Source organism: Artemia sp. Qi Xiang Cuo, chromosome 4, assembly GCF_049724085.1.
Source record: "Artemia sp. Qi Xiang Cuo chromosome 4, ASM4972408v1, whole genome shotgun sequence".
Classification (NCBI taxonomy): domain Eukaryota; kingdom Metazoa; phylum Arthropoda; class Branchiopoda; order Anostraca; family Artemiidae; genus Artemia; species Artemia sp. Qi Xiang Cuo.
Genome location: NC_142797.1, coordinates 80,827,949 through 80,853,060, shown reverse-complemented (window position 1 = coordinate 80,853,060; position 25,112 = coordinate 80,827,949). Strand labels below are relative to the sequence as shown.

Genomic DNA, 25,112 nt, shown 5'->3' with positions numbered 1-25,112 from the left:
TAATGTATGCTCGTTTTGAGTTTGACTCTAATATTTATTTTAATTTTTGTTCGTTTTGGGTTTCATTTATTTATTGATACTGATTTGGGGTAGGTGTAAGCTTGGTAGATTATATGATAGTCCGGACGCCAGTTGTTGAAAATGTGAATCATACCACGACGGAATAGGGCTGCTATGAGAATTAGCCTACCCTCCACCCCCTAAATTGACCATGCGGATTCAAAAATACCAATGGCACTTGCTTGCAAGTGGTGGAACACTCCGAAACTTGACATTTTATTATATTTTGGTGTTTCATGCAAGAAAATGCATGTTCCACAAAGTTTGAGGTGCAGTTTTCCGCTGAAATATAAATGCCTAGAAGCCAAAGAATGTTTTCATAACAAACTAATACGATTAGTTAGAAAAAATGGCAGAGTTAAAAAATGGCAAAACTATGGCAGTCTTGGAAAGTATAAACAAAATAAAATTGAATATTACATATATGATGATATTAATTGTTGAAAGATCCATCAGTTCAAGATTTTTTTTTCACCGTAATTTTTATTTTCATTTTCAATGCTGTAAGAACTGGAAAATAATAAATTTGTAATATACAAGTAATTCGTTTTCAGTGAAGCACAAATGACGCAGAAGGCTTTAGGTTTTTACAGTTAAAGAAGGGGGCAGTATCCATATTTTGTTGAAGTGAAACTATATTTGCCTTGACCAATTTTGAAAAGAACAAACAAATTAAACTGAATATTTGATGCATAAAGATATTAATTGCTAAAAGCTCATCAGTTCAAAATTTTACTGTAATTTTAATTTTTATTTTCGATATTAAGTACAAAAGAAAAGAATTGTAGTATAATTCGTTTTCAGTAAAGCGCCAATGACGCAGTAGGTTTTAGGCTTCTGCAGTGAGGCAATACCCAAACTCTTGTTTGTAGTTATTTTTATTCGGTTCAAACTTGATTTGCATATTCTTTTTAAGTTTCACTCGTTTTAAGATTTATTTATTCACTTACATTAATATATATAGTATGTTTGTTCGCATTGATTGTTTATTTAGTTTCTGTTCGTTTTAAGTTTCATTTATATTCCAATAGCAAAATACTTGTTTTCGTTTCAAGCTTTATTGGCTTATTAACTTTCAGCATTACTTTCTTTAAGATCTATTTATTCATTTCTATTATTACTCGTTGCATGTTTTTTGCTATGAGTGCTTGTTTAATTTCTCTTAATTTTGAATTTAATTTTTTATTTAACAGTAATTTGTGGTTGTTTTGAGTTTGAATTTTAACAGGTATTCGTATCAACTGAGCTTAAGTTTAAAATGGCCTTTACTTTTCTTTGAAAAACGTATTTTTCGGAAAAATATTTTTTAATTAATTTTTGTTCGTTTTTGATTGCAAAAAGATTAAAGTTTTTATAGCATGGAGGGGGGGGGGGGTACTTACTGTCCGATTATTCTTGACTTTAAAAAACAGATCTAGAACTTTCAATTTAAATCGAATGAGGCTTTTTTCATAGTCTATACGATTACCTCTTTGATAAAAACCTTATATAAAAACAATAGGCAGCTTGCATAACTTGTGGACAGCGATTGACAACAATGAAGTGATTGAAAAAATAGCTCCAATAAGGGGGTTTAGACCATTTCACTTGCTGACACAAAAGGATCACGACTGTTTGCAATTGACCTTAATAGGATTTTGTGTGCCAAAGCAATTTTGCATCTATCAAAGAGTATGTATTTTAACCTTATAGTTGGATAATTATAATAGATTTCCTATGTGTCCTTCCAAATAAAACCCCTTCCCATAAAAGCTATCTCAAAATTTTGATTGGATGTGTTTGGGGGAATGATGGGCGAAGGGGGGGGGGCTAGTTGACCTCCAATCACTTTCGACTATTAAAAAGGGCACTAGCCCTTTGAATTTCCAATCGAATGAGCCTTTTTTGAAGTTTTTACGACAACGCCTTCTATAAAACCTTATATACCCCCAGGGCATAACTTAAAACCCTTGTCCAAAGGGTTGTGGGGGATTGTCCTCCTCAAAAACCTATTTTCTATCTGGTAATCAACTACGCTGAACAAAATGGCTTTGCATAGCCATTTTGTTCAGCGTAGTTCATTTCCAAATAGAAAATATATTTTGAGGAACATACTCCCCCACAACCCTCAGGGCAAGGGTTTTAAATTATGCCCTGGGGGCATATAAGGTTTTTATAGAAGGCATTGTCGTAGAAACTTCAAAACAGGCTCATTCGATTGGAAATTAAAGAGCTAGTGCCCTTTTTAATAGTCGAAAATGATTGGAGGGTAACTAGCCCCCCCCCCGCTCATCATTCCCCCAAAAACATTCCAATCAAAATTTTGAAATAGCCATTTTGTTCAGCGTAGATGATTTCCAGATAGAAAATATATTTTTGAGGAGGACACTCCCCCACAACCCTCAGGGCAAATGTTTTAAGTTATGCCCTGGGGGCATATAAGGTTTTTATAGAAGGCATTGTCGTAGAAACTTCAAAACAGGCTCATTCGAGGGTTTTAAGTTCTGACCTGGGGGCATACAAGGTTTTTATAGCAAACGTCTTCGGCAAAACTTCAAAGCAAGCTCATTCCATTTGTGATTAAAGGGCTAGTGACATTTTTAGTAATAAAAATTGGTTTGACTTCAACTCGCCCCCCCACGCCCATCCTGTCCCCCAACACATTCCAATCAAAATTTTGAGATAGCCATTTTGTTCAGCGTAGTTGATTTCCAGATAGAAAATATATTTTTGAGGAGGACACTCCCCCACAACCCTCAGGGCAAGGATTTTAAGCTATGCCCTGGGGGCATATAAGGTTTTTATAGAAGGCGTTGTCGTAGACACTTAAAAACAGGCTCATTCAATTGGAAATTAAAGGGCTAGTGCCCTTTTTAATAGTCGAAAGTGATTGGAGTGTAAATAGCCCCCCTCCCCCCCCCCACGCAGATCATTTCTCCAAATACATCCAATAAAAATTTTGTTTATCTCAAAATTTTGATTGGATGTGTTTGGGGGAATGATTGTCGTGGGGGGGGGGCTAGTTGCCCTCCAATCACTTTCGACTATTAAAAAGGGCACTAGCCCTTTGAATTTCCAATCGAATGAGCCTTTTTTAAGTTCTTACAACAATGCCTTCTATAAAAACCTTATATACCCCCAGGGCATAACTTAAAACCCTTGTCCAAAGGGTTGTGGGGGATTGTCCTCCTCAAAAACCTATTTTCTATCTGGTAATCAACTACGCTGAACAAAATGGCTATCTCAAAATTTTGATTGAATGTCTTTGGGGTAATGATGGGCGGGGGGGCTAGTTGCCCTCCAATAACTTTTGACTATTAAAAAGGGCACTAGCCTTTTAATTTCAAATCGAATGAGCCCGTTTTGAAGTTTCTACGACAACACCTTCTATAAAAACCTTATATGCCCCAAGGGCATAACTTAAAACCCTTGCCCTGAGGGTTGTGGGGGAGTGTCCTCCTCAAAAATATATTTTTTATCGGGAAATCAACTACGCTGAACAAAATTTTTATTGAATGTGTTTGGGAAAATGATCGGCGTGGGGGGGGGGGAGGGGGGCTAGTTACCCTCCAATCACTTTCGACTATTAAAAAGGGCACTAGCCCTTTAATTTCTAATCAAATGAGCATTTTTTGAAGTTTTTACGACAACGCCTTATATAAAAACCTTATATGCCCCAGGGCATAACTTAAAAGCCTGGCCCTGAGGGTTGTGGGGGAGTGTCCTCATCAAAATATATTTTCTATCTTGAAATCAACTACGCTGAACAAAATTGCTATCTCAAATTATTGATTGGGTGTGTTTGGGGAAATGATGAGCGTGGGGGGGGGGGGGGTAGTTGCACACTAATCACTTTCAACTATTAAAAAGGGCACTACCCCTTTAATTTCCAAACGAATGAGCCTGTTTTGAAGTTTCTACGAGAAATCCTTCTATAAAGACCTTATATGCCCCCAGGGTATAACTTAAAACCCTTGCTCTGAGGGTTGTGGGGGAGTGTCCTCCTCAAAAATATATTTTCTATTTGGAAATCAACTACGCTGAACAAAATAGCTATCTCAAAACTTTGATTGGAATGTGTTTGGGGGAATGATGGGCGTGGGGGGGGGGGCTAGTTTACCACCAATAACTTTAGAATATTTAAAAAGGCACTATCCCTTTAATTAAAATTCTATTGATCCTGTTCTGAAGTTTATAAGACAACGCCTTCTATAAAAACCTTATATGCCCCCAAGGCATAACTTAAGACCCTTGCCCTGAGGGTTGTGGGGGAGTGTCCTCATCAAAAATATATTTTCTATTTGGAAATCAACTACGCTGAACAATATGGCTATCTGAAAATTTTGATTGGATGTGTTTGGGGAAATGATGGGCGTGGGGGGGGGGGGCTAGTAACACTCCAATCACTTTCGACTATTAAAAAGGGCACTAGCCCTTTAATTTCCAATCGAATGAGCCTGTTTTGAAGTTTCTACGACAATTCCTTCTATAAAAACCTTATATGCCCCCAGGGCATAACTTAAAACACTTGCCATGAGGTTTGTGGGGGAGTGTCCTCCTCAAAAAAATATTTTCTATCTGGAAATCATCTACGCTGAACAAAATGGCTATTTCAAAATTTTGATTGGAATGTTTTTGGGGGAATGATGGGCGTGGGGGGGGCTAGTTACCCTTCAATCATTTTCGACTATTAAAAAGGGCACTAGCTCTTTAATTTCCAATCGAATGAGCCTGTTTTGAAGTTTCTACGACAATACCTTCTATAAAAACCTTATATACCCCCAGGACATAACTTAAAACCCTTGCCCTGAGGGTTGTGGGGGAGTATTCTCCTCAAAATATATTTTATATCTGGACATCAACTACGCTGAACAAAATGGCTATCTCAAAATTTTGATTGGATGGGTTTGGGGGAATGATGGGATTGGGGGGGGAGTTGCCCTCCAATCATTTTCGACTATTAAAAAGGGTACTAGCCCTTTAATTTCCAATCGAATGAGCCTGTTTTGAAGTTTCTACAACAACACCTTCTATAAAAACCTTATTTGCCCCCAGGGCATAACTTGAAACCCTTGCCCTGAGGGTTGTGGGGGAGTGTCCTCCTCAAAAATATATTTTCTATCTGGAAATCAGCTACGCTGAATAAAATGGCTATCTGAAAATTTTGATTAGATGTGTTTGGGTAAATGATGGGCATGGGGGGGGAGGGGAGCTAATTACACTCCAATCACTTTCGACAATTAAAAAGGGCACTAGCGCTTTAATTTCCAATCGAATGAGCCTGTGTTGAAGTTTCTATGACTATACCTTCTATAAAAACCTTATATGCCCCCAGGGCAAAATTTAAAACCCTTGCCCTGAGGGTTGTGTGGGGAGTATCCTCCTCAAAAATAATTTTCTATCTGGAAATCAACTACGCTGAACATAATGGCTATCTCAAAATTTTGATTGGGTGTGTTTGGGGGAATGCTGGGCGTGGGGGGGGGGGGCTAGTGGACCTCCAATCACTTTCGACTATTAAAAAGGGCACTAGCCCTTTGAATTTCCAATCGAATAAGCCTTTTTTTAAGTTCTTACAACAATGCCTTCTATAAAAACCTTATATACCCCCAGGGCATAACTTAAAACCCTTGTCCAAAGGGTTGTGGGGGATTGTCCTCCTCAAAAACCTATTTTCTATCTGGTAATCAACTACGTTGAAAAAAATGGCTATCTCAAAATTTTGATTGAATGTCTTTGGGGAAATGATGGGCGTCAAAGGGGGGTTAGTTTCCCTCCAATCACTTTTGACTATTAAAAAGGGCACTAGCTTTTTTAGTTCCAAATGAGCCCGTTTTGAAGTTTATACGACAACACCTTCTATAAAAACCCTATATACCCCAAGGACATAACTTAAAACCCTTGCCCTGAGGGTTGTGCGGGAGTGTCCTCCTCAAAAACATATTTTCTATCTGGAAATCAACTACGCTGAACAAAATTTTTATTGGATGTATTTGGAAAAATGATCTGCGTGGGGGGGGGGAGGGGGCTAGTTGCCCTCCAATCACTTTCGACTATTAAAAAGGGTACTAGCCTTTCACATTTCCGATCGAATGAGCCTGTTTTGAAGTTTCAATGACAACACCTTCTATAAAAACCTTATATGCCCCCAGGGCATAACTTAAAAGCCTTGCCCTGAGGGTTGTGGGGGAGTGTCCTCGTCAAAAATATATTTTCTATCTGGAAATCAACTACGCTGAACAAAATGGCTATCTCTAAATTTTGATTGGATGTGTTTGGGGAAATGATGGGCGTGGGGGGGGGGGGGGGGTAGTTGCACTCCAATCACTTTCAACTATTAAAAAGGGCACTAGCCCTTTAATTTCCAATCGAATGAGCCTGTTTTGAAGTTTCTACGAGAACGCCTTCTATAAAAACCTTATATGCCCCCAGGGCATAACTTAAAACCCTTGCGCTGCGGGTTGTGGGGGAGTGTCCTCCTCAAATACATCTTTTATATCTGGAAATCAACTACGCTTAACAAAATGGCTATCTCAAAATTTTGATTGGATGTGTGTGGGGAAATGATGGGAGTGGGGGGAGCTAGTTGCCCTCCAATCACTTTCTACTATTAAAAAGGACACTACCCCTTTAATTTCCAATTGAATGAGCCTGTTTTGAAGTTTCTACGACAATGCCTTCTATAAAAACCTTATATGCCCCCAGGGCATAACTTAACACCCTTGCCCTGAGGGTTGTGGGGGAGTGTCCTCTTCAAAAACATATTTTATATTTGGAAATCAACTACGCTGAACAAAATGGCTATATGAAAATTTTCTTTGGATAAGTTTGGGGAAATGATGGGCGTGGGGGGGGGAAGGGGGCTAGTTACACTCCAATCACTTTCGACTATTAAAAAGGGCACTAGCCCTTTAATTTACAATAGAATGAGCCTGTTTTGAAGTTTCTACGACAATGCCTTCTATAAAAACCTTAAATGCCCCCAGGGCATAACTTAAAACCTTTGCCCTGAGGGTTGTGGGGGAGTGTCCTCCTCAAAAATATATTTTCTATCTGGAAATCATCTACGCTGAACAAAATGGCTTTTTCAAAATTTTGATTGGAATGTTTTTGGGGGAATGATGGGCGTGGGGGGGGGCTAGTTGCCCTCCAATCATTTTCGACTATTAAAAAGGGCACTATCCCTTTAATTTCCAATCGAATGAGCCTGTTTTGAATTTTCTACGACAAAACCTTCTATAAAAACCTTATATGCCCCTAACTTAAAATCCTTGCCCTCCCTCAGGGTTGTGGGGGAGTATTCTCCTCAAAACATATTTTCTATTAGGAAATCAACTATGCTGAACAAAATGGCTATCTCAAAATTTTGATTGGATGTGTTTGGGGGAATAACGGGAGTGGGGGGGGGAGTTGCACTTTTATACCTTTTGAGTATATCATAGAGCACTATTCTTCAAATTTCCAAATAAATGAGCCTGTGTATAAGTTTATAAGGCCAAGCCAGATATAAAAACCTGATTTACATACCGGTCCGAGCATACAACCCTTGACTGGAGTGTTTTGGTGGAGTGTCCTCCTCAAAAACATAATTTGTAGCTGGAAATCACCTAAGCTGAACAAAATGGCTATCTGAAAATTTTGATTGGATGTGTTTGGGGAAAGGAGGGGCGTGGGGGGGGAGGGGAGCTCGTTACACTCCAATTACTTTGGACTATTAAAAAGGGCACTAGCTCTTTAATTTCCAATCGAATGAGCCTGTGTTGAAGTTTCTATGACTATACCTTCTATAAAAACCTTATATGCCCCCAGGGCATAATTTAAAACCCTTGCCCTGAGGGTTGTGTGGGGAGTATCCTCCTCAAAAATAATTTTCTATCTGGAAATCAACTATGCTGAACATAATGGCTCTCTCAAAATTTTGATTGGGTTTGTTTGGGGAAAGGAGTGCCGTGGGGGGGGCTAGTTGCCCTCCAATAATTATCGACTATTAAAAAAGACACTAGATCTCTCGATTTCCAATCGAATGAGCCTGTTTTGAAGTTTGTACAACAACGCCTTCTATAAAAGCCTTATATACCCCCAGGGAATAATTCAAAACCCTTGCCCAGACGGTTGTGTGGGAGTGTCCTCCTCAAAAATATATTTTCTTTCTGGTAATCAATTACGCTGAACAAAATGGCTATCTCAAAATTTTGATTGGATGTGTTTGGGGGAATGATGGGCGTGGGGGGGGGGGGGCTAGTTGCCCTCCAATCACTTTCGACTATTAAAAAGGGCACTAGCTTTTTGAATTTCCAATCAAAAGAGCATTTTTTGAAGTTTCTACGACAACACCTTCTATAAAAACCTTATATGCCCCCAGGGCATAACTTAAAACCCTTGCCCTGAGGGTTGTGGGGGAGTGTCCTCCTCAAAAATATATTTTCTATCTGGAAATCAACTATGCTGAACAAAATGGCTATCTCAAAATTTCTATTGGATGGGTTTGGGGGAATGGTGGGCGTGGGGCGGGGGCTAGTTGCCCTCCAATTATTTTCGACTATTAAAAAGGGCACTAGAACTCTCAATTTACAATCGAATGATCCCCCTTTGAAGTTCCTACGACAACCCCTTCCATATGAAGTGCCTCTGGGGAAAAAAAATAAAATAAATAATAAATAATAATAATAAAACATTGGAGCCGTATGGCCTTTACTATAGGCAACGCTACAGCGTTGCCTCTGATGTTTTTGTGACCCATTTGTTAATAAAAAAAAATAATAATAATATTATTATCATTAATTTTTTTCTTTTTTTTTTCAGCTCAACTACTAAGTGCAAAGGCAATCACAAAGATGGCACTTATGATCCGACAGCATTAATCGTTATACGTAAGTGTGACAACTTTTACCACAGCAACCAATAATTAGAACCCAAGTCCTACAACTGGTCTCAATAAAAAACTCTTATCGCTATCTAAATTCACAAAGTGCAAAGATTTTCAAACAAAGGTGTTTATTCTTCAAAGTTCAGGAAAGGTCTGCCCATTTCATACAAAAACATTCATTCAAAACCAAACTAAGTCGTATATCCGCTCTCCACCAAAACAGGTAATTAGCCTTTTTCTAAGTCACACACTTACGAACTACAATCTGAGTAAATAATTATCACGACGTGAAAATAACAAATAGAAAAGAAAAAAGAAAAGAATATTTCCCTGATTTTCAAAAAAGGAAAGAACATATCCTAAGATTCAAGGGATCTTAATGAAATACACATCATCAGATTCAGCGATTCTAGAACCCTATTGCAGAAGTTCCAAGCTGCCAATTGCAAAAAAATTGAATTTTGTATTTTTTGCCAAAAGATTGATCATTTTTGTTTGTTATTTTTGTTTATTTGTTTGTTTGTTTATTTTCCCCAGGGGTGATCGAATCGAACAAATAGTCCCAGAATACTGGGAAAGGGCTTATTTGGACGGAAAATTAAAATTTCTAGTGCCCTTTTTGAGTGATCAAACAGATTGGAGGACAAGTAGCCTCCCTTTCATCCCCCTTTTTTCCTCAAAGTCGTCCGATCGAAATTTCAAGATAACCATTTTGTTCAGCATAGCTGAAAGGCCCAATAACTGTTACTTTGGAGATAACATGAAACCCCCGCACAGTCACTGGGGAAAGGTCTTTAAGTTATAATTTTTGCCCATTGTTTATGTATAGTATCTGTTATTGGGAAGTACTTCCCCTATAGTATTAGTATAAGATAACCGTTTATTTCAGCAAAGCTTAAATGCCCAATCATTATGGCTTTGGAGGCAACATGACCCTCCCACAGTCCCTGGGGAAAGGTCTCTAATTTGTAATTTTTGCCCATTGTTTAAGTATGGTATTTGTTATTGAGAAGTACGCCTAAATTTTTCCGGTGGGGGGAAGTGAATTTTCTGCTTGGGGTATTTTCCACGGGGAGAAAATTCCATGGGGAGGGAAGTTTTCGGGGGGGGGGGTTGAACTTTCCGGGGGGAATTTAACATTGGGGAGGAATTCCTGAATTTGTCAGAATTCCTTTACGAATTTCTTTTTATTAGTTTTACTTTCTCTTTGCCGACTGAGTTTTACATGTGGAGATATTAAGGGAAATTGTCTAGGGGTAACTTTTTACCGGGTTGTATTTGTCTTAAGCACCTTTTCGTAAAAGAGGATATTTTTCATGGGAGAAATTTGCAATAGGAAAGTCTTTCACAGGATAATTTCTCCAGAAGGAATTTTTGGCGGAAGCAACTTTCTACTGGGCGGGGGGGGGATATTTGCGGGAAAATATTTCCACGGAGGATGAAATTTCCGGGATGATTTTAAAATAATCTTTTCAAATGAAAGTCATTTTCAAATGAAAGTGTGCTCAGAAAAATTTATTCACCTTGAACCATCCACAGAAAATGGCAACTTTCAAGAATTTTAAGGGGGAATTTCAGCTAGGGTGAAACCGTTTGAGAGGAATTTTCCTGGAAAAAGGAGGGTATTTTATGTGGGAATAACTTTCCATGGAAGGATTGTCCGAGAGGAGAAGGAATTTTCATTGGAGGGGAGCTGGATTTCCCGGCATTATTTAAAAACTACCAGAAATTAAATAAAAAAGATTTAATTATTTTCATCTGAAATTGGGGAGCAACATCAAAACTTAAAACGAACAGAAATTATTACTTATATGAAGGGGGGCTGTCCTTTCCTCAATACTTCCCTCTTTGCGCTAAAGTTTTACTTTATGTCTCAATTATTTAAGAACGACTCTTGAAACCCATGGGCCCGTTAATTAGAATAATAAGCTTTTTAAATGTTCTAACAAAAATTTAGCGTAAATAGTGAGGTATTGAAGAAATGGCAGCCCCCCTCGTATAGGTAATAATTTCTGCTTGTTTTAAGTTTTGATGTTGCTCCTTACTTCTAGTTGAAAAAAAACTGGATTCTTTTTTATTTAATTTCATCACAAGGACAGGGGTGGGGAATTGTAGTCCCCTAACAAATAATGTTATTTCAGTGTATGCATACAACATTCATATTGTTTTGTAGTGTACACCTTTGAAGAATAAGAGGCTCCGATTTATGGCTTTCAGCTCGGTAATATTTCTGAAAACGGAAACCAGAGTTTTGTATGGACAAATTATATTCCTTTCTCACCGTTTATGTGGTTTAATTTTTACATTTACCTTGTATTTTTAATGCATAGTTTAAATGATATTTTACATAGGATTTTCACAGTCCAATATAATCTTCTGACAGGGGGGAGAGACAAAAAATTCATTGGGAATGGGGATGTTTGAAGCTTCAAAAACTAGGATTATAATCCATAATTTTTGTACTTTTCTTGGGGTAGAGATTTGAAAAGGCCTTCCACTCTATAGATGGGGCAAACTTATGGAAGATCCTCCTTTATTACGAGATCCCAACAAAAATCATCGCAAATATCATAGCTCTTTACGAGGACAGTGAGTTCTGCATCAAGACACTCGAAGGCCAAACCCGATACTGTCGAATTCTATCTGGCGTCAAACAAAGCTGTGTACTGTTTCCGTTACTTTTCGTGATAATCATCAACTTCATTCTCCGCAAGTCCGCAACTGATGGTATCAAACTTTGTGCCGAAGTCACAGTTGGTGACCTAGACTTTGCAGATGACATTAGGCCCGTTTTTTCACTCATCAATGTGCTAAGATCTTACATCTTTTGTCAGAAAACGCTTAAAAGTGAAATTTCTGAACTAAGATCTTACGTCTTTTGTTGTTTTTATGCAAACGTCTTTCATCATTCTGCTCTGATCAGCGGTCTGAAAACAATGATGAGTATATTATCAAAGTTCTCTCATCATTGTTCTATATAGCAGAACAGTGGCGTTCTAACATTTTTTGCTAACATCAGTGAGCTGTGAGATCTTAGAACAAAGATGAGCGAAAAAAACAATAATCTTTGTTGAAAGATGCAAGATCTTAGACGTAAGATCTTAGTGCTACAAATCGGCCCTATTACAAGGCTACAGTCGTGCAAGCAACGTCTGCAAGAGCTTCTAAACAGGATTATCGAAAAAGCAAGCTAACTTAGCCTAAGAATGAATTCGAACAAAACCAAAATAACGGCGATTATTGATTCCCCACTTCATATCAGAGGTGTAAATGAGGAAATTGAAAAGGTCGTGGAATTCAGGCACCTTGGAAGCATTGTGGATAATACGGGATCAACATTCAAAGAGATAATAACCAGAATAGATCAGGCGAACACCGCCTTCAATAGTTTCAAGCGTATATGGAACTCAAAAAATTACTCGACCCAGCTAAACTTAAGGCTGTTGAACAGCAACGTCATCCGCCTTTACGCAGCCGACACCTGGAGTTTGAATCAACAACAGGAGAAGAGAATCCTTGCATTCAAGAACAGTTGTCTTCGAAGAATTTTAAATATTCATTGGTCAGACAGAATCACAAATGAAAAAGTCCGTAAAACTGGCGAACAAGCATGTGGTGACTAATATCATTAGAGCTCGGAGGTGGAAATACTTTGTCCGTGTTCTCCGAATGCAGGACACTCAGATCCCAAAAGTCACTTTAAAATGGCACCCAAACGGAAGTCGAAGACGGAGAAGACCTCGGAGCACTTTGTGACGAACATACCAGTCTAATCTGCGCAGTATCCATGCTTCTCTTCAACCCAATTGGGAAGAAATATACACAGCTGCCAAACTCAGAAAATATTGGCTAAGTCTCGTGGATGCCCTGGGTGCCTCTGGCGGCAAAAGTGAATCTAAGGCCAAGGTCTAAGGAGATTTAGAGCATTGAAATACGGTTTGTCAGGCACTTCCTCCGCCCTTAACGCGTACAATGACTCACCTCTCATCCTTCGTAAGAGCTCATTCAGAATTATACATCACTAAACATAACTTTATGAATTATCTAGCTAATGAACTTAGTCAAATCACAAACTAAGATACAAATATTAGGAACAAAAGTGCTACCATGCGGCATTACTTCCTTTGCAGCTGGAAGGATCATTATATAGTTTTTTCATATTTTTGAATCGACTGGTGATCTCAGAATCTTCAATCGATAAAAACTTGATCTTCTCTGGGGCAAAATCGTGGTTTTGTGCCAAAAAACGGGGGGAACGCCACTTCCTGTGGAACAATCTTTTTGGTCAATGAGGACGGTACTAGAAATTTTAGTTTCTGTTTGAATAAACTCACTCTACATTTTCTAGGACCATTGGTTCGATATAATCACCCATGGAGAAAACCAAGAAATAAAAAAAATAAACACGCATCCCTGATCTTTCATCTGGAAAAAAAAATGCAAAATTCTTCCTTTTTTGTTCGTAGAAACATAAAATAACTACAGTAGGGTTATTTGATAAGAAGAATAGGAGTTTCTGATTTTCAGTAAGATTGCCTGACTTAGGAGTATGTCTCCCTTTCTTTTTCGAACACCAGGTAAATTTTTTTGGGTTTTCATGGGGTAACATTTAAGTTCATCAATCTTCTATAAATCGAATCAGCATAAAAAGTCGAGTCTTTTGATGTATTAAGCGTTACCAAAGTCCGTTTTTTTTAGTTTTCGTTACTATTAGGCCGAGTCGTTCCTCTCTTACATGGCGAATAAAATAATTTTCACACAAAGAAAAATAACAGAATGTAATAAATTATTACGAACTATCAGCGGTATGCGGACGATATTTAGATACTATCTTGAATATCTGGGAATATCAACACTGCTTTGCGAATATTAATTTAATTCGCGTCAATAATAACCTGAAAGTTTAAACTTGCTACCCCTAGCTGTTCCTGAAGTCTTGTTTCCCGCGGAGGATTGAATGGGAGGAATAGAATTTTTTATTGAGATAAAAAATGTGGTAAAGCACGTAATACATTGGACCGTTTTCTTTATTTAATTTTTTCATTTCAGATCTAAGTCTGTCTTATGTCTCAGATCTAATTTTTTGTTTGTTTTGTTTTTGTAAGTATGTTTTCTATTAGCCATTGCTAATTAGGACTTTTAGCTTATATTGTAATATATCATATTGGTACTGCGAAAGTAATTTCCTTATGGCTGAAATAATAGTTTATTTTAGAAAATTACACTATTTCAAACAGATAATTCACTAAATGAGCTTTCCTTAGATACATTGTTTTGCAAAAGCTAAACAGTAACGTAAAGAGTGGGGTATGAAGGTGTGGTACCCCCCCCTAATATTTAGGGTAAAGCTTAGTTTGAAATTAAAACCGAACAGTAATGAAATAAAAAAAAATTCATTAGATGAGTAACACTTAAACTTACTAATATAAGCCGATAAAGCCTTATAAAACTCGAATGTAATAAGAGGGGGTGTAACAATCGGAAGAGGGCAGTAGCTTCCTTCACTTACGGAATAATTTTTATTCCTCTCAAGTTTTGATGCCACTCTGTACGTTCATTTGAAAAATAAATTTTTTTTATTAAATTTCTAAAATGGAGCTGAGCGTTCGCTGGAATTGAAAGTTGTTACCTTCCCCTTGCTCCCACGAAAGCTTTGATAATATCTCTATGCCGCGCAACTCAAAACGTGATGAAGTTCGTTAGCCCTAGTATCCAAAGCTTTTCCATACTTCTGCAGTTACTTGCAATTTTCAATATACGCCTTACTGTGATGGTTTATCATTTTTCTTTTCTTTTTGTTATTATCACGTCGTTATATTTATTTTCTCAGATCGTAGTTCGTAAGCGTGTGACATGAAAAAGGCTGATTACCTGTTTTGGCGGAGAGCTGAGATATGAACTAGTTTCGTTTTGAATGATTGTTTTCGTATGAAATGAGCAGATCCTCTCTCTCTGTCTTTCTCACTCTCTCTCACAATCTCTCTCTCTTTCACTCTCTCTCTCTCTCTCTCTCTCTCTCTCTCTCTCTCTCTCTCTCTCTCTCTCTCTCTCTCTCTCTCTCTCTCTCTCTCTCTCTCTCTCTCTCTCTCTCTCTCTCTCTCTCTCTCTCTCTCTCTCTCTCTCTCCTCTCTCTCTCTCTCTCTCCTATCTCTCTCTCTCTCTCACTGCCTCTCTCTCTCTCTCTCTCTCTCTCTCTCTCTCTCTCTCTCTCTCTCTCCCTCCTTCTCTCTCTTTCTCTCTCTCTCTCTCTCTCTCTCTCTCTCTCTCTCTCTCTCTCTCTCTCTCTCTCTCTCTCTCTCTCTCTCTCTCTCTCTCTCTCTCTCTCTCTCTCTCTCTCTCTCTCTCTCTCTCTCTCTCTCTCTCTCTCTCTCTCTCTCTCTCTCTCTCTCTCTCTCTCTCTCTCTCTCTCTCTCTCTCTCTCTCTCTCTCTCTCTCTCTGTGTCGCTCACTATCTCTCTTTAAAACTCTTTAGAAAACTTCTAAACCCTTTATGTCACTTATACAGGCTTTAGATCTTTCATAAGCACTTTAGGTCTTTTATAACGCTTTAGGTTACTCCTAAACACTTTAGCTCATAAGCACTTTAGGTTTTTGATAATGCTTTAGGTCAATATTCTAACCCTTTTCTGTCACTTAAACATTTTAGATCACTCAATAGCACTTAAGGTTTATAAATAACACTTTTGGTCACTTCTAAACACTTTGTATCACTTATAAACGCAAAAAAAAAACAAATAAACACGCATCCGTGATCTTTCTTCTAGCGAAAAAAAAAATTCCACATTTTTGCAGATTGGAGCTTGGAACCTCTATAGTATGGTTCTATGATACGCTGAATCTGATGGTGTAATTTTCATTAAGGTTCTATAGCTTTTAGGGGGTGTTTTCCCGTTTTTTACGAAAATCAGGCAAATTTTCTCAGGCGCGTAACTTTTGATGGATAGAACTAAACTTGATGAAACTTATATATTTGACATCAGCATTAAAATCACATTGTTTTGATGTACCTATTGGTATCACGATTCCGTTTTTAGAGCTTCGGTTACAATTGAGCCGGGTCGTTCTTTACTTACAGTTCGTTATCACGAACTGTTTGATATCAGGAACGCATAAGCGTATTAATCTGAAACTTTGTACCCATGTTAACTTTGATGTTAAACAAAATTCAAAACGCTTTGTGCATTCATGCTGTAAAAAGCGCGTGTATGAAATATTTCAGGATCGACCAAATTAAAACTTCAGTATTAAGGTAAAAACTTCAGAGTATGTTTAACTAAACTGAAACACACTAAGTACATCAAAGTTGTCAAAACGGCGAACCCTCAGTATTTCAGAAGCATCTAAGGATTTACGGATGAATCATTCAGGGAATGTTGTGGACCGTATTGAATTAAATCAATTGACACTCCCGTAACACTACCTACAAATAACACTACCAGGTTCTTAAATGGGTGTATCTGCAGTATGTCAGACATGGCTAAAGGTATAAATTAACGAGTTAAGGGACAAAGTTGAAGCTTTGAGAGACTTTTAGACGAGGAAGTCAAGCAGATTTTACATTTTGCCTCGGGGTAACAAAGGGGATTTTATCAAGGACAAAATATGCTTGAAAACATGTGGTTGTATTGATTATTGGTGTGCATTGAACAATGAAATTTTTTTCGTTTTAGGTTGATCTGCTTAGAATTTCAGGCAATGACGATCCCTTACTTAATTTCCTTTTAGCCGTTTGCTCTGACTGCCTCCAAGGGCATTCGATCAAAATTATGAGACGATAATTTTTTAAAATAGTAAAAAAAAACAATAACTGTTCCTTTGGGTATGAAAAGACCCCTACGCTCTGTATAAGCAAGCTGCTTATTGTTTACATATTGGTTTTATAATTAGGAAAGAGAAGAATATTTTATCCTCGGTGAGTCCTATAAGCCTATGGATATTATGGTGAAACCTACGGGAATATCGATGACATGCTATTGAGCTAAATAAAAAGAAACTTCCGGGTATCCAGGTTATCAAACGGGCCTTTCTGCTGTATGTCAGGCAAAATCTAAAATATTCGGGTGACTTTGTCAGGAAATGTTGAGAGGGATGCTGAGCGAAATCAAAAGACGCTACAGGAATCATCCCACCTCCCACATCTCTTTTAGCCGTGTCTCCCCCTTCCAACCCTTAAAGACAATTTGCTCAAAATAGTCAAAGGGTCCAATAACTATTCTTCTTTGGATAAAATGGCCCACCAAAGCCCCTGCAAAAGGGCTGCAAATTATGCAGCGTCTTTTGATTTAAATCAACATCCCTCTCAACATTCACTGGAAGTTCTAACGTTATGCCCTTAGCTGTTCCTGAGATATTGCAGGTATGCCAGTTTAACAGCCTGGATGCATATATGGTCTTTTGATTTAGTTCAACATTGCCCTTCACATTGCCCTTAGCTGTTCTTGTTATTCTGAAGACAAGCCCTTTTGACAATCTCAGAGGACATAGTATGTTTTGATTAAGCACAATATCCCTGAATATGTAATTTAATAGCTTTCGCCTTGCCTGAAATATTGCGTATAAGCCCTTTTGACAACACGGATTTACACACACTCTTTTGATCTAGGGCCACACCCCCTCAAAGGTCCTAGAAGTTTGAACTTAATACCCTTCCTGTTTCTGGCATATTGTAGATGTGCCTTTTTGACTATTTAAATACATAAGGTGTCTTTTCCTTTAGTTCAAAACCCTCCTGAAACAGTCTCTGAAAGTTCCAACTTAGCACCCTTACCTTACCTGTTGAGATATTTTAAATCTATCCTTTTAACCTGAATGCACATAGTATTTTTTGTTTAGATCTCAGCATACCCTGAAAGTTTAAACTTAAAATCCCAAGCCATTCTTAAGATACTGCATATACGCAATTCTGAAAACCTGGATGCATACAGTGTATTTTGATTTATCTCAACATCGCTCTCCATTCGCTCTGAAAGTTTCAACTTAATAACCTTATACCTTCCAAAAATATTACAGATGCGCCTTTTAGACAACAAGGATGCAGATAATATCTTTGATTTAGTTCAGTATCCCTTCAGTGTGCCTTGAAAATTTCAACGTCACCCCTTAGGAGTTCCAGAGACATTGAAGATATTCCCTATAAATAGAGTTTCTTTTCATTTAGTTTAATATCCCCCTCAACATGCTCAAAAGTTTCAACATAATGCTCTTAGCTGTTCCTGAGATATTGTAGATACACCCTCTTGAGAGCTTGGAAACACGAAGTGTCTTTTGATTTACTTCAACTTCCCCCTCAGCGTTCCCTGAGAAGGATGCACTTATCCCTCTTAGGCGCACGCAGGATTTTGTATTCCTCCTTTTCCAAAAATAAAACCCATATATTAACGCTGGGCAGCTTTTATAATTTATAGCCCTTGCCCACGGCTCTCGGGGGCGTTTTATGCCCAGAGGCATAATTATTGGACTCTTTGACCATTTTGAGCAAACTCAACCTCGAAGCTTTGTTCGGATGTCCTTAAGGGTTGGCAGGGGGTGACACAGCTTAAAGAAACGTGAGAGGTGGGATAATTGCCATGGTATCTCTTAATTTAGCTCAACAACCCTCTCAACATTCCCTGACAAAGTCATCTCAATTTCCTAAGCTGTACCTGACACATAGCAGTTAGGACCGCTTGAGAGATTGGATACGCATAGTTTCTTTTTATTGAGTTCAATGACATACCCCTCGAAATGACCATAGGTTTCACCTTAATACCCTTAGCCTTTTCGGACTCAACAAGGATCAAAGATTTCTGTCTTCCCCAAACATTAATTAAAAAAACTTTTTCCACAAAAAAAAATTTTCAAAGAAAAGTAAAAAGCTCCATTAAACCAAAACTGAGCAGGAGTAAAGTCAAATAATCTTCGAAGCGTAAAACTACAACAAAACACAATCAATAAATAAATGAAACCCAAAACGAACAGAAATAACAATAAATAACAAGTCAAACTCAAAACGAAAAATTAACATGAATAGTGCTGACAAACCCTATGCCTTCTCAAGAGCAGAACATAATTTGCACTTTACTGAAAAAAAAAACAAACAAATGACCGTGGATTTTTAGTTTAATATACATAATCTGTTATTTATTCCTTACAGTTTCAAAAATTTATCTTATTTATTAAAGTCTACAAAGTGAAAACATTTAAAATGTATTTTGTTTTCAATGAAGTTCAAATTATGTTCTGGTCTTAAGAAGGGAAGGAGTGTTTTCAGCACTAATCATATTAAATTTTGCAATTTTTGAGTTTGACTTGGTTATTTATTGTAATTTCTGTTCGTTTTGGGTTTCATTCAATTTATTTATTGATGTTAATTTGTGGTAGAGTAACGCTTGTACGATTACTTGACTTAATTTCTATTCATTTTCGGTATAATGGAGCTCTTTACTCTTCTTTTACTCTTTAAAATGACGTTCGTTGATGCTGACATGTGTTTAATCTAAAGAACAACTAAAGAACATAAAAGAATTTAATCCTACTCTGTAAAACAAAGTTCGTTGATGCTGACGTGTGTTTGATCACTAGATCTTCGTATCTCTTCATAAAAGAAGAATATATTAATCATCCAGTGGGAAATTGATATATCTGTGACAACCAAAGAACATAAAAGAATTTAAACCCACTCTGTAAAATGAAGTTCGTTGATGCTAACATGTGTTTGATCACTAGATCTTCGTATCTCTTCATAAAAAAAGAGTATATTAATCATCCAGTGGGAAATTAATATATCTGTGACAACTAAAGAACATAAAAGAATTTAAAACTACTCTATAAAATGAGATTCCTTGATGCTCTCATGTGTTTGATCACTAGATCTTCATATCTCTTCATAAAAAAGAGCATATTAATCATTCAGTGAGAAATTAATATATCTGTGACAACTAAAGAACATAAAAGAATTTAAACCCACTCTGTAAAATGAAATTCGTTGATGCTAACATGTGTTTGATCACTAGATCTTCGTATCTCTTCATAAAAAAGAGCATATTAATCATCCAGTGGTAAATTAATATATCTGTGACAAATAAAGAACATAAAAGAATTTAAAACTACTCTATAAAATGAGATTCCTTGATGCTTACATGTGTTTGATCACTAGATCTTCATATCTCTTCATAAAAAAGAGCATATTAATCATCCAGTGGGAAATTAATATATCTGTGACAACTAAAGAACATAAAAGAATTTAATCCTATTCTGTAAATTGAAGTTTGTTGATGCTTACATGTGTTTGCTCACTAGGTCTTCATATCTCTTCATAAAAAAAGAGCATATTAATTATCCAGTGAGAAGTTAATATATCTGTGACAACTAAAAAACATAAAAGAATTTAATCCTACTCTGTAAAACGAAGTTTGTTGATTCTTACATGTGTTTGATCACTAGATCTTCGTATCTCTTCATAAAAAAAGAGTATATTAATCATCCAGTGGGAAATTATTAATGATCAAACACATGCCAGCATCAACGAACTTCATTTTACAGAGTGGGCTTAAATTCTTTTATGTTCTTTGGTTGTCACAGATATATTAATTTCTCAATGGATAAATAATATGCTCTTTTTTATGAAGAGATAGGAAGATCTAAGGATATAAGACATGTCAGCATCAACTAACTTCGTTTTACAGAGTAGGATTAAATTCTTTTATGTTCTTTGGTTGTCACATATATATTAATTTCTCACTGGATGATTAATATGCTCTTTTTTATGAAGAGATACGAAGATCTAGTGAGCAAACACATGTAAGCATCAACAAACTTCGTTTTACAGAGTAGGATTAAATTCTTTTATGTTCTTTAGTTGTCACAGATATATTAATTTCCCACTGGATGATTAATATACTCTTTTTTTATGAACAGATACGAAGCTCTAGTGATCAAACACATGTTAGCATCAACGAACTTCATTTTACAGAGTGGGTTTAAATTCTTTTATGTTCTTTGGTTGTCACAGATATATTGATTTCTCACTGAATGATTAATATGCTCTTTTTTATGAAGAGATACGAAGATCTAGTGAGAAAACACATGTAAGCACCAACAAACTTCGTTTTACAGAGTAGGATTAAATTCTTTTATTTTCTTTGGTTGTCACAGATATAATGATAATAATAATAATAATAATAATTTAATTACCCACCATCTACAAAAAGCTTATAGTGGAGCACAACAAAAAATAAAAAAGAAATCAACTTAAAAAAAATAAAATAAAAATAAAGATACGAAACTCAAACAAATGCAGGTGAAAAACGACGTCTCATCAATCTGACTTTGAACACTGAATTGCCCCGAATGGTCGACCATTGCTTGGATGGCTCCGTAAGTCCATATTTTTCCAGTCGAGAATTCCGGTATCGCTTGGATATATACAGTACAAATTTTGCATACTTATAGTAGCACTTTCGGATTTTTTCACAGTCTGTCACTGTCAGGACATGGGATGCACCGGCAATGTAGGTTACATGTGGCTGGCAAACTGAAAAATAAATTGAGGCTAGAGATTTCCTGGAATAGCGTCCGCGATTTGGCACTAAAGACCCGTAAGCACGTTTAATGGCGGAAGTTGTTTGCTTAACGATGGATTGCCTGTTTTTACCGATGGCGTTGAAGGTTAAAAACTCGCACTTCTCTATATTGATAGAGAGCCCAAGTCACTGTGGAGTCGACTCAGGTTATCTTGTAAGTCAGCTTTAAATCTACTGAGCAGAAGGACGTCGTCAGCGTATGCAAGGTAAGACAGGTCGGTACCGTGAAGTAGAAGGGAGGGCGAGATGTGGTCCAGAATCTTGGAAATCGCATGTTTGAAAATGAAAGGACTAAGAACGCCCCCTTGCCTCACGCCTCTTTTGATTTTGGCGGGATCTGAAGTTCTATCTTTCCATTTGGCAGAAACTATTGAATTTTCGTACCAGAATTTCAATGTATTCACTATGTTCGCACTTACACCACTCAGCAGTTGAGCATTCATTGCCTGCGTGTTGTTGAAGTTGTCGAACGCTTTTGAAATATCTATAGTACACATATAGAGAGGCGACTTGTTTCTCTCTGAGTCCATAAGTACGTTAGCAAGAAGGTAATGAGCCTCTGGACAACCGAGACCTTTCTGGAATCTCTAGAACCGAACCGAGAATGAGCCTCTGGAACCGAGACCTTTTTTAGGAAGAGATAAGAAGATCTAGTGATCAAACACATGTCAGCATCAACGAACTTCATTTTACAGAGTGGGTCTAAATTCTTTTATGTTCTCTGGTTGTCACAGATATATTACTTTCCCACTGGATGATTCATATACTCTTTTTTATGAAGAGATACGAAGACCTAGTGAGCAAACACATGTAAGCATCAACAAACTTCGTTTTACAGAGTAGGATTAAATTCTTTTATGTTCTTTGGTTTTCACAGATATAATAATTTCCCACTGGATGATTAATATACTCTATTTTTATGAAGGGGTACGAAGATCTAGTGATCAAACACATGTCAGCATCAACAAACGTCATTTTACAGAGTAGGCTTAAATTCTTTTACGTTCTTTGGTTGTCACAGATATATTAATTTCTCACTGGATGATTAATATGCTCTTTTTTATGAAGAGATACGAACACATGTAAGCATCAACAAACTTTATTTTACAGAGTAGGCTTAAATTCTTATATGTTCTTTAGTTGTCACAGATATATTATCTGTGTATATTATATGTGTATATTATATCTGTGTATATCTGTGTATATTATATCTATGTATATTATATATTATTTCCCACTGGATGATTAATATACTCTTTTTTTATGAAGAGATACGAAGATCTAGTGAGCAAACACATGTAAGCATCAACAAACTTCGTTTTAAAGAGTAGGATTAAATTCCCTTATGTTCTTTGGTTATCACAGATATATTAATTTCTCACTGGATGATTAATATGCTCTTTTTCATGAAGAGATAAAAAGATCTAGTGAGCAAAAACATGTAAGCATCAACAAATTTCGTTTTACAGAGTAGGATTAAATTCTTTTATGTCCTTTAGTTGTCACAGATATATTACTTTCCCACTGGATGATTCATATACTCTTTTTTTATGAAAAAAAAACGAAGATCTAGTGAGCAAACACATGTAAACATCAACAAACTTTGTTTAACAGACTAGGATTAAATTCTTTTATGTTCTTTGGTTGTCAGAGATATAATAATTTCTCACTGGATGATTAATATGCTCTTTTTTATGAAGAGATACGAAGATCTAGTGAGCAAACACATGTAAGCATCAACAAACTTCGTTTTACAGAGTAGGATTAAATTCTTTTATGTTCTTTAGTTGTCACAGATATATTAATTTCCCACTGGATGATTAATATACTCTTTTTTATGAACAGATACGAAGCTCTAGTGATCAAACACATGTCAGCATCAACGAACTTCATTTTACAGAGTAGGCTTCAATTCTTTTATGTTCTTTGGTTGTCACAGATATATTAATTTACCACTGGATGATTAATATGCTCTTTTTTATGAAGAGATACGAAGATCTAGTGAGCAAACACATATAACCATCAACGAACTTCGTTTTACTCAGTAGGATTAAATTCTTTTATGTTCTCTGGTTGTCACAGATATATTACTTTCCCACTGGATGATTCATATACTCTTTTTTATGAAGAGATACGAAGACCTAGTGAGCAAACACATGTAAGCATCAACAAACTTCGTTTTACAGAGTAGGATTAAATTCTTTTATGTTCTTTGGTTTTCACAGATATAATAATTTCCCACTGGATGATTAATATACTCTATTTTTATGAAGGGGTACGAAGATCTAGTGATCAAACACATGTCAGCATCAACGAACGTCATTTTACAGAGTAGGCTTAAATTCTTTTACGTTCTTTGGTTGTCACAGATATATTAATTTCTCACTGGATGATTAATATGCTCTTTTTTATGAAGAGATACGAACACATGTAAGCATCAACAAACTTTATTTTACAGAGTAGGCTTAAATTCTTATATGTTCTTTAGTTGTCACAGATATATTATCTGTGTATATTATATGTGTATATTATATCTGTGTATATTTGTGTATATTATATCTATGTATATTATATATTATTTCCCACTGGATGATTAATATACTCTTTTTTTATGAAGAGATACGAAGATCTAGTGAGCAAACACATGTAAGCATCAACAAACTTCGTTTTAAAGAGTAGGATTAAATTCCCTTATGTTCTTTGGTTATCACAGATATATTAATTTCTCACTGGATGATTAATATGCTCTTTTTCATGAAGAGATAAAAAGATCTAGTGAGCAAAAACATGTAAGCATCAACGAACTTCATTCTACAGATTTGGCTTAAATTCTTTTATGTTCTTTGGTTGTCACAGATATATTAATTTCCCACTGGATGATTAATATACTATTTTTTTAGGGAGAGATAAGAAGATCTAGTGATCAAACACATGTCAGCATCAACGAACTTCATTTTACAGAGTGGGCCTAAATTCTTTTATGTTCTTTGGTTGTCAAACATATATTAATTTCCCGCTGGATGATTAATATATTCTTTTTTTATGAAGAGACACGAAGATGTAGTGATATAACAAATATAAGCATCAACAAACTTCGTTTTACAGAGTAGGATTAAATTTCTTTTATGTTCTTTAGTTGTCACAGTTATATTAATTTCCCACTCGATGATTAATATACTCTTTTTTTTGAATAGATACGAAGCTCTAGTGATCAAACACATGTCAGCATCAACGAACTTCATTTTACAGAGTAGGCTTCAATTCTTTTATGTTCTTTGGTTGTCACAGATATATTAATTTATCACTGGATGATTAATATGCTCTTTTTTATGAAGAGATACGAAGATCTAGTGAGCAAACACATATAAGCATCAACGAACTTCGTTTTACACAGTAGGATTAAATTCTTTTATGTTCTTTAGTTGTCACAGTTATATTAATTTCCCACTCGATGATTAATATACTCTTTTTTTTGAATAGATACGAAGATCTAGTGATCAAACACATGTCAGCATCAATGAACTTCATTTTAAAGAGTGGGCTTAAATTCTTTTATGTTCTTTAGTTCTCACAGATATATTAACTTCCCACTAGATGATTAACATACTATTTTTTTATGAAGAGATACGAAGATCTAGTGATCAAAC

The 25,112-nt window shown here is 36.4% G+C and overlaps 2 protein-coding genes across 3 annotated transcripts in view; both read left to right on the top strand.

Annotated features, from left to right (window-relative positions):
• Positions 1-24,549, top strand: part of LOC148953487 (uncharacterized) — a 110,441-nt gene extending 85,892 nt beyond the window's left edge. The window contains exons 3-4 of one of the 2 annotated variants that reach the window (XM_089087709.1): positions 8,842-8,909; positions 24,366-24,549. The gene's annotated coding sequence lies outside the window, so the exon portion shown is untranslated. Of the gene's footprint in view, positions 1-8,841; positions 8,910-24,365 lie in introns of those variants that run through there. The other variant, XM_089087710.1, reaches the window with a different exon arrangement.
• Positions 12,112-12,528, top strand: LOC148953488 (uncharacterized). Its single transcript, XM_089087981.1, has one exon. It carries the CDS (start codon positions 12,112-12,114, stop codon positions 12,526-12,528), a length of 417 nt encoding a protein of 138 aa, XP_088944107.1.
• Positions 24,550-25,112: the final 563 nt, after the last annotated feature.

Coding starts and splice junctions, on each gene's coding strand:
- LOC148953488 (XM_089087981.1), top strand. CDS start 12,112: ATGAATTCGAACAAAACCAAAATAACGGCGATTATTGATTCCCCACTT.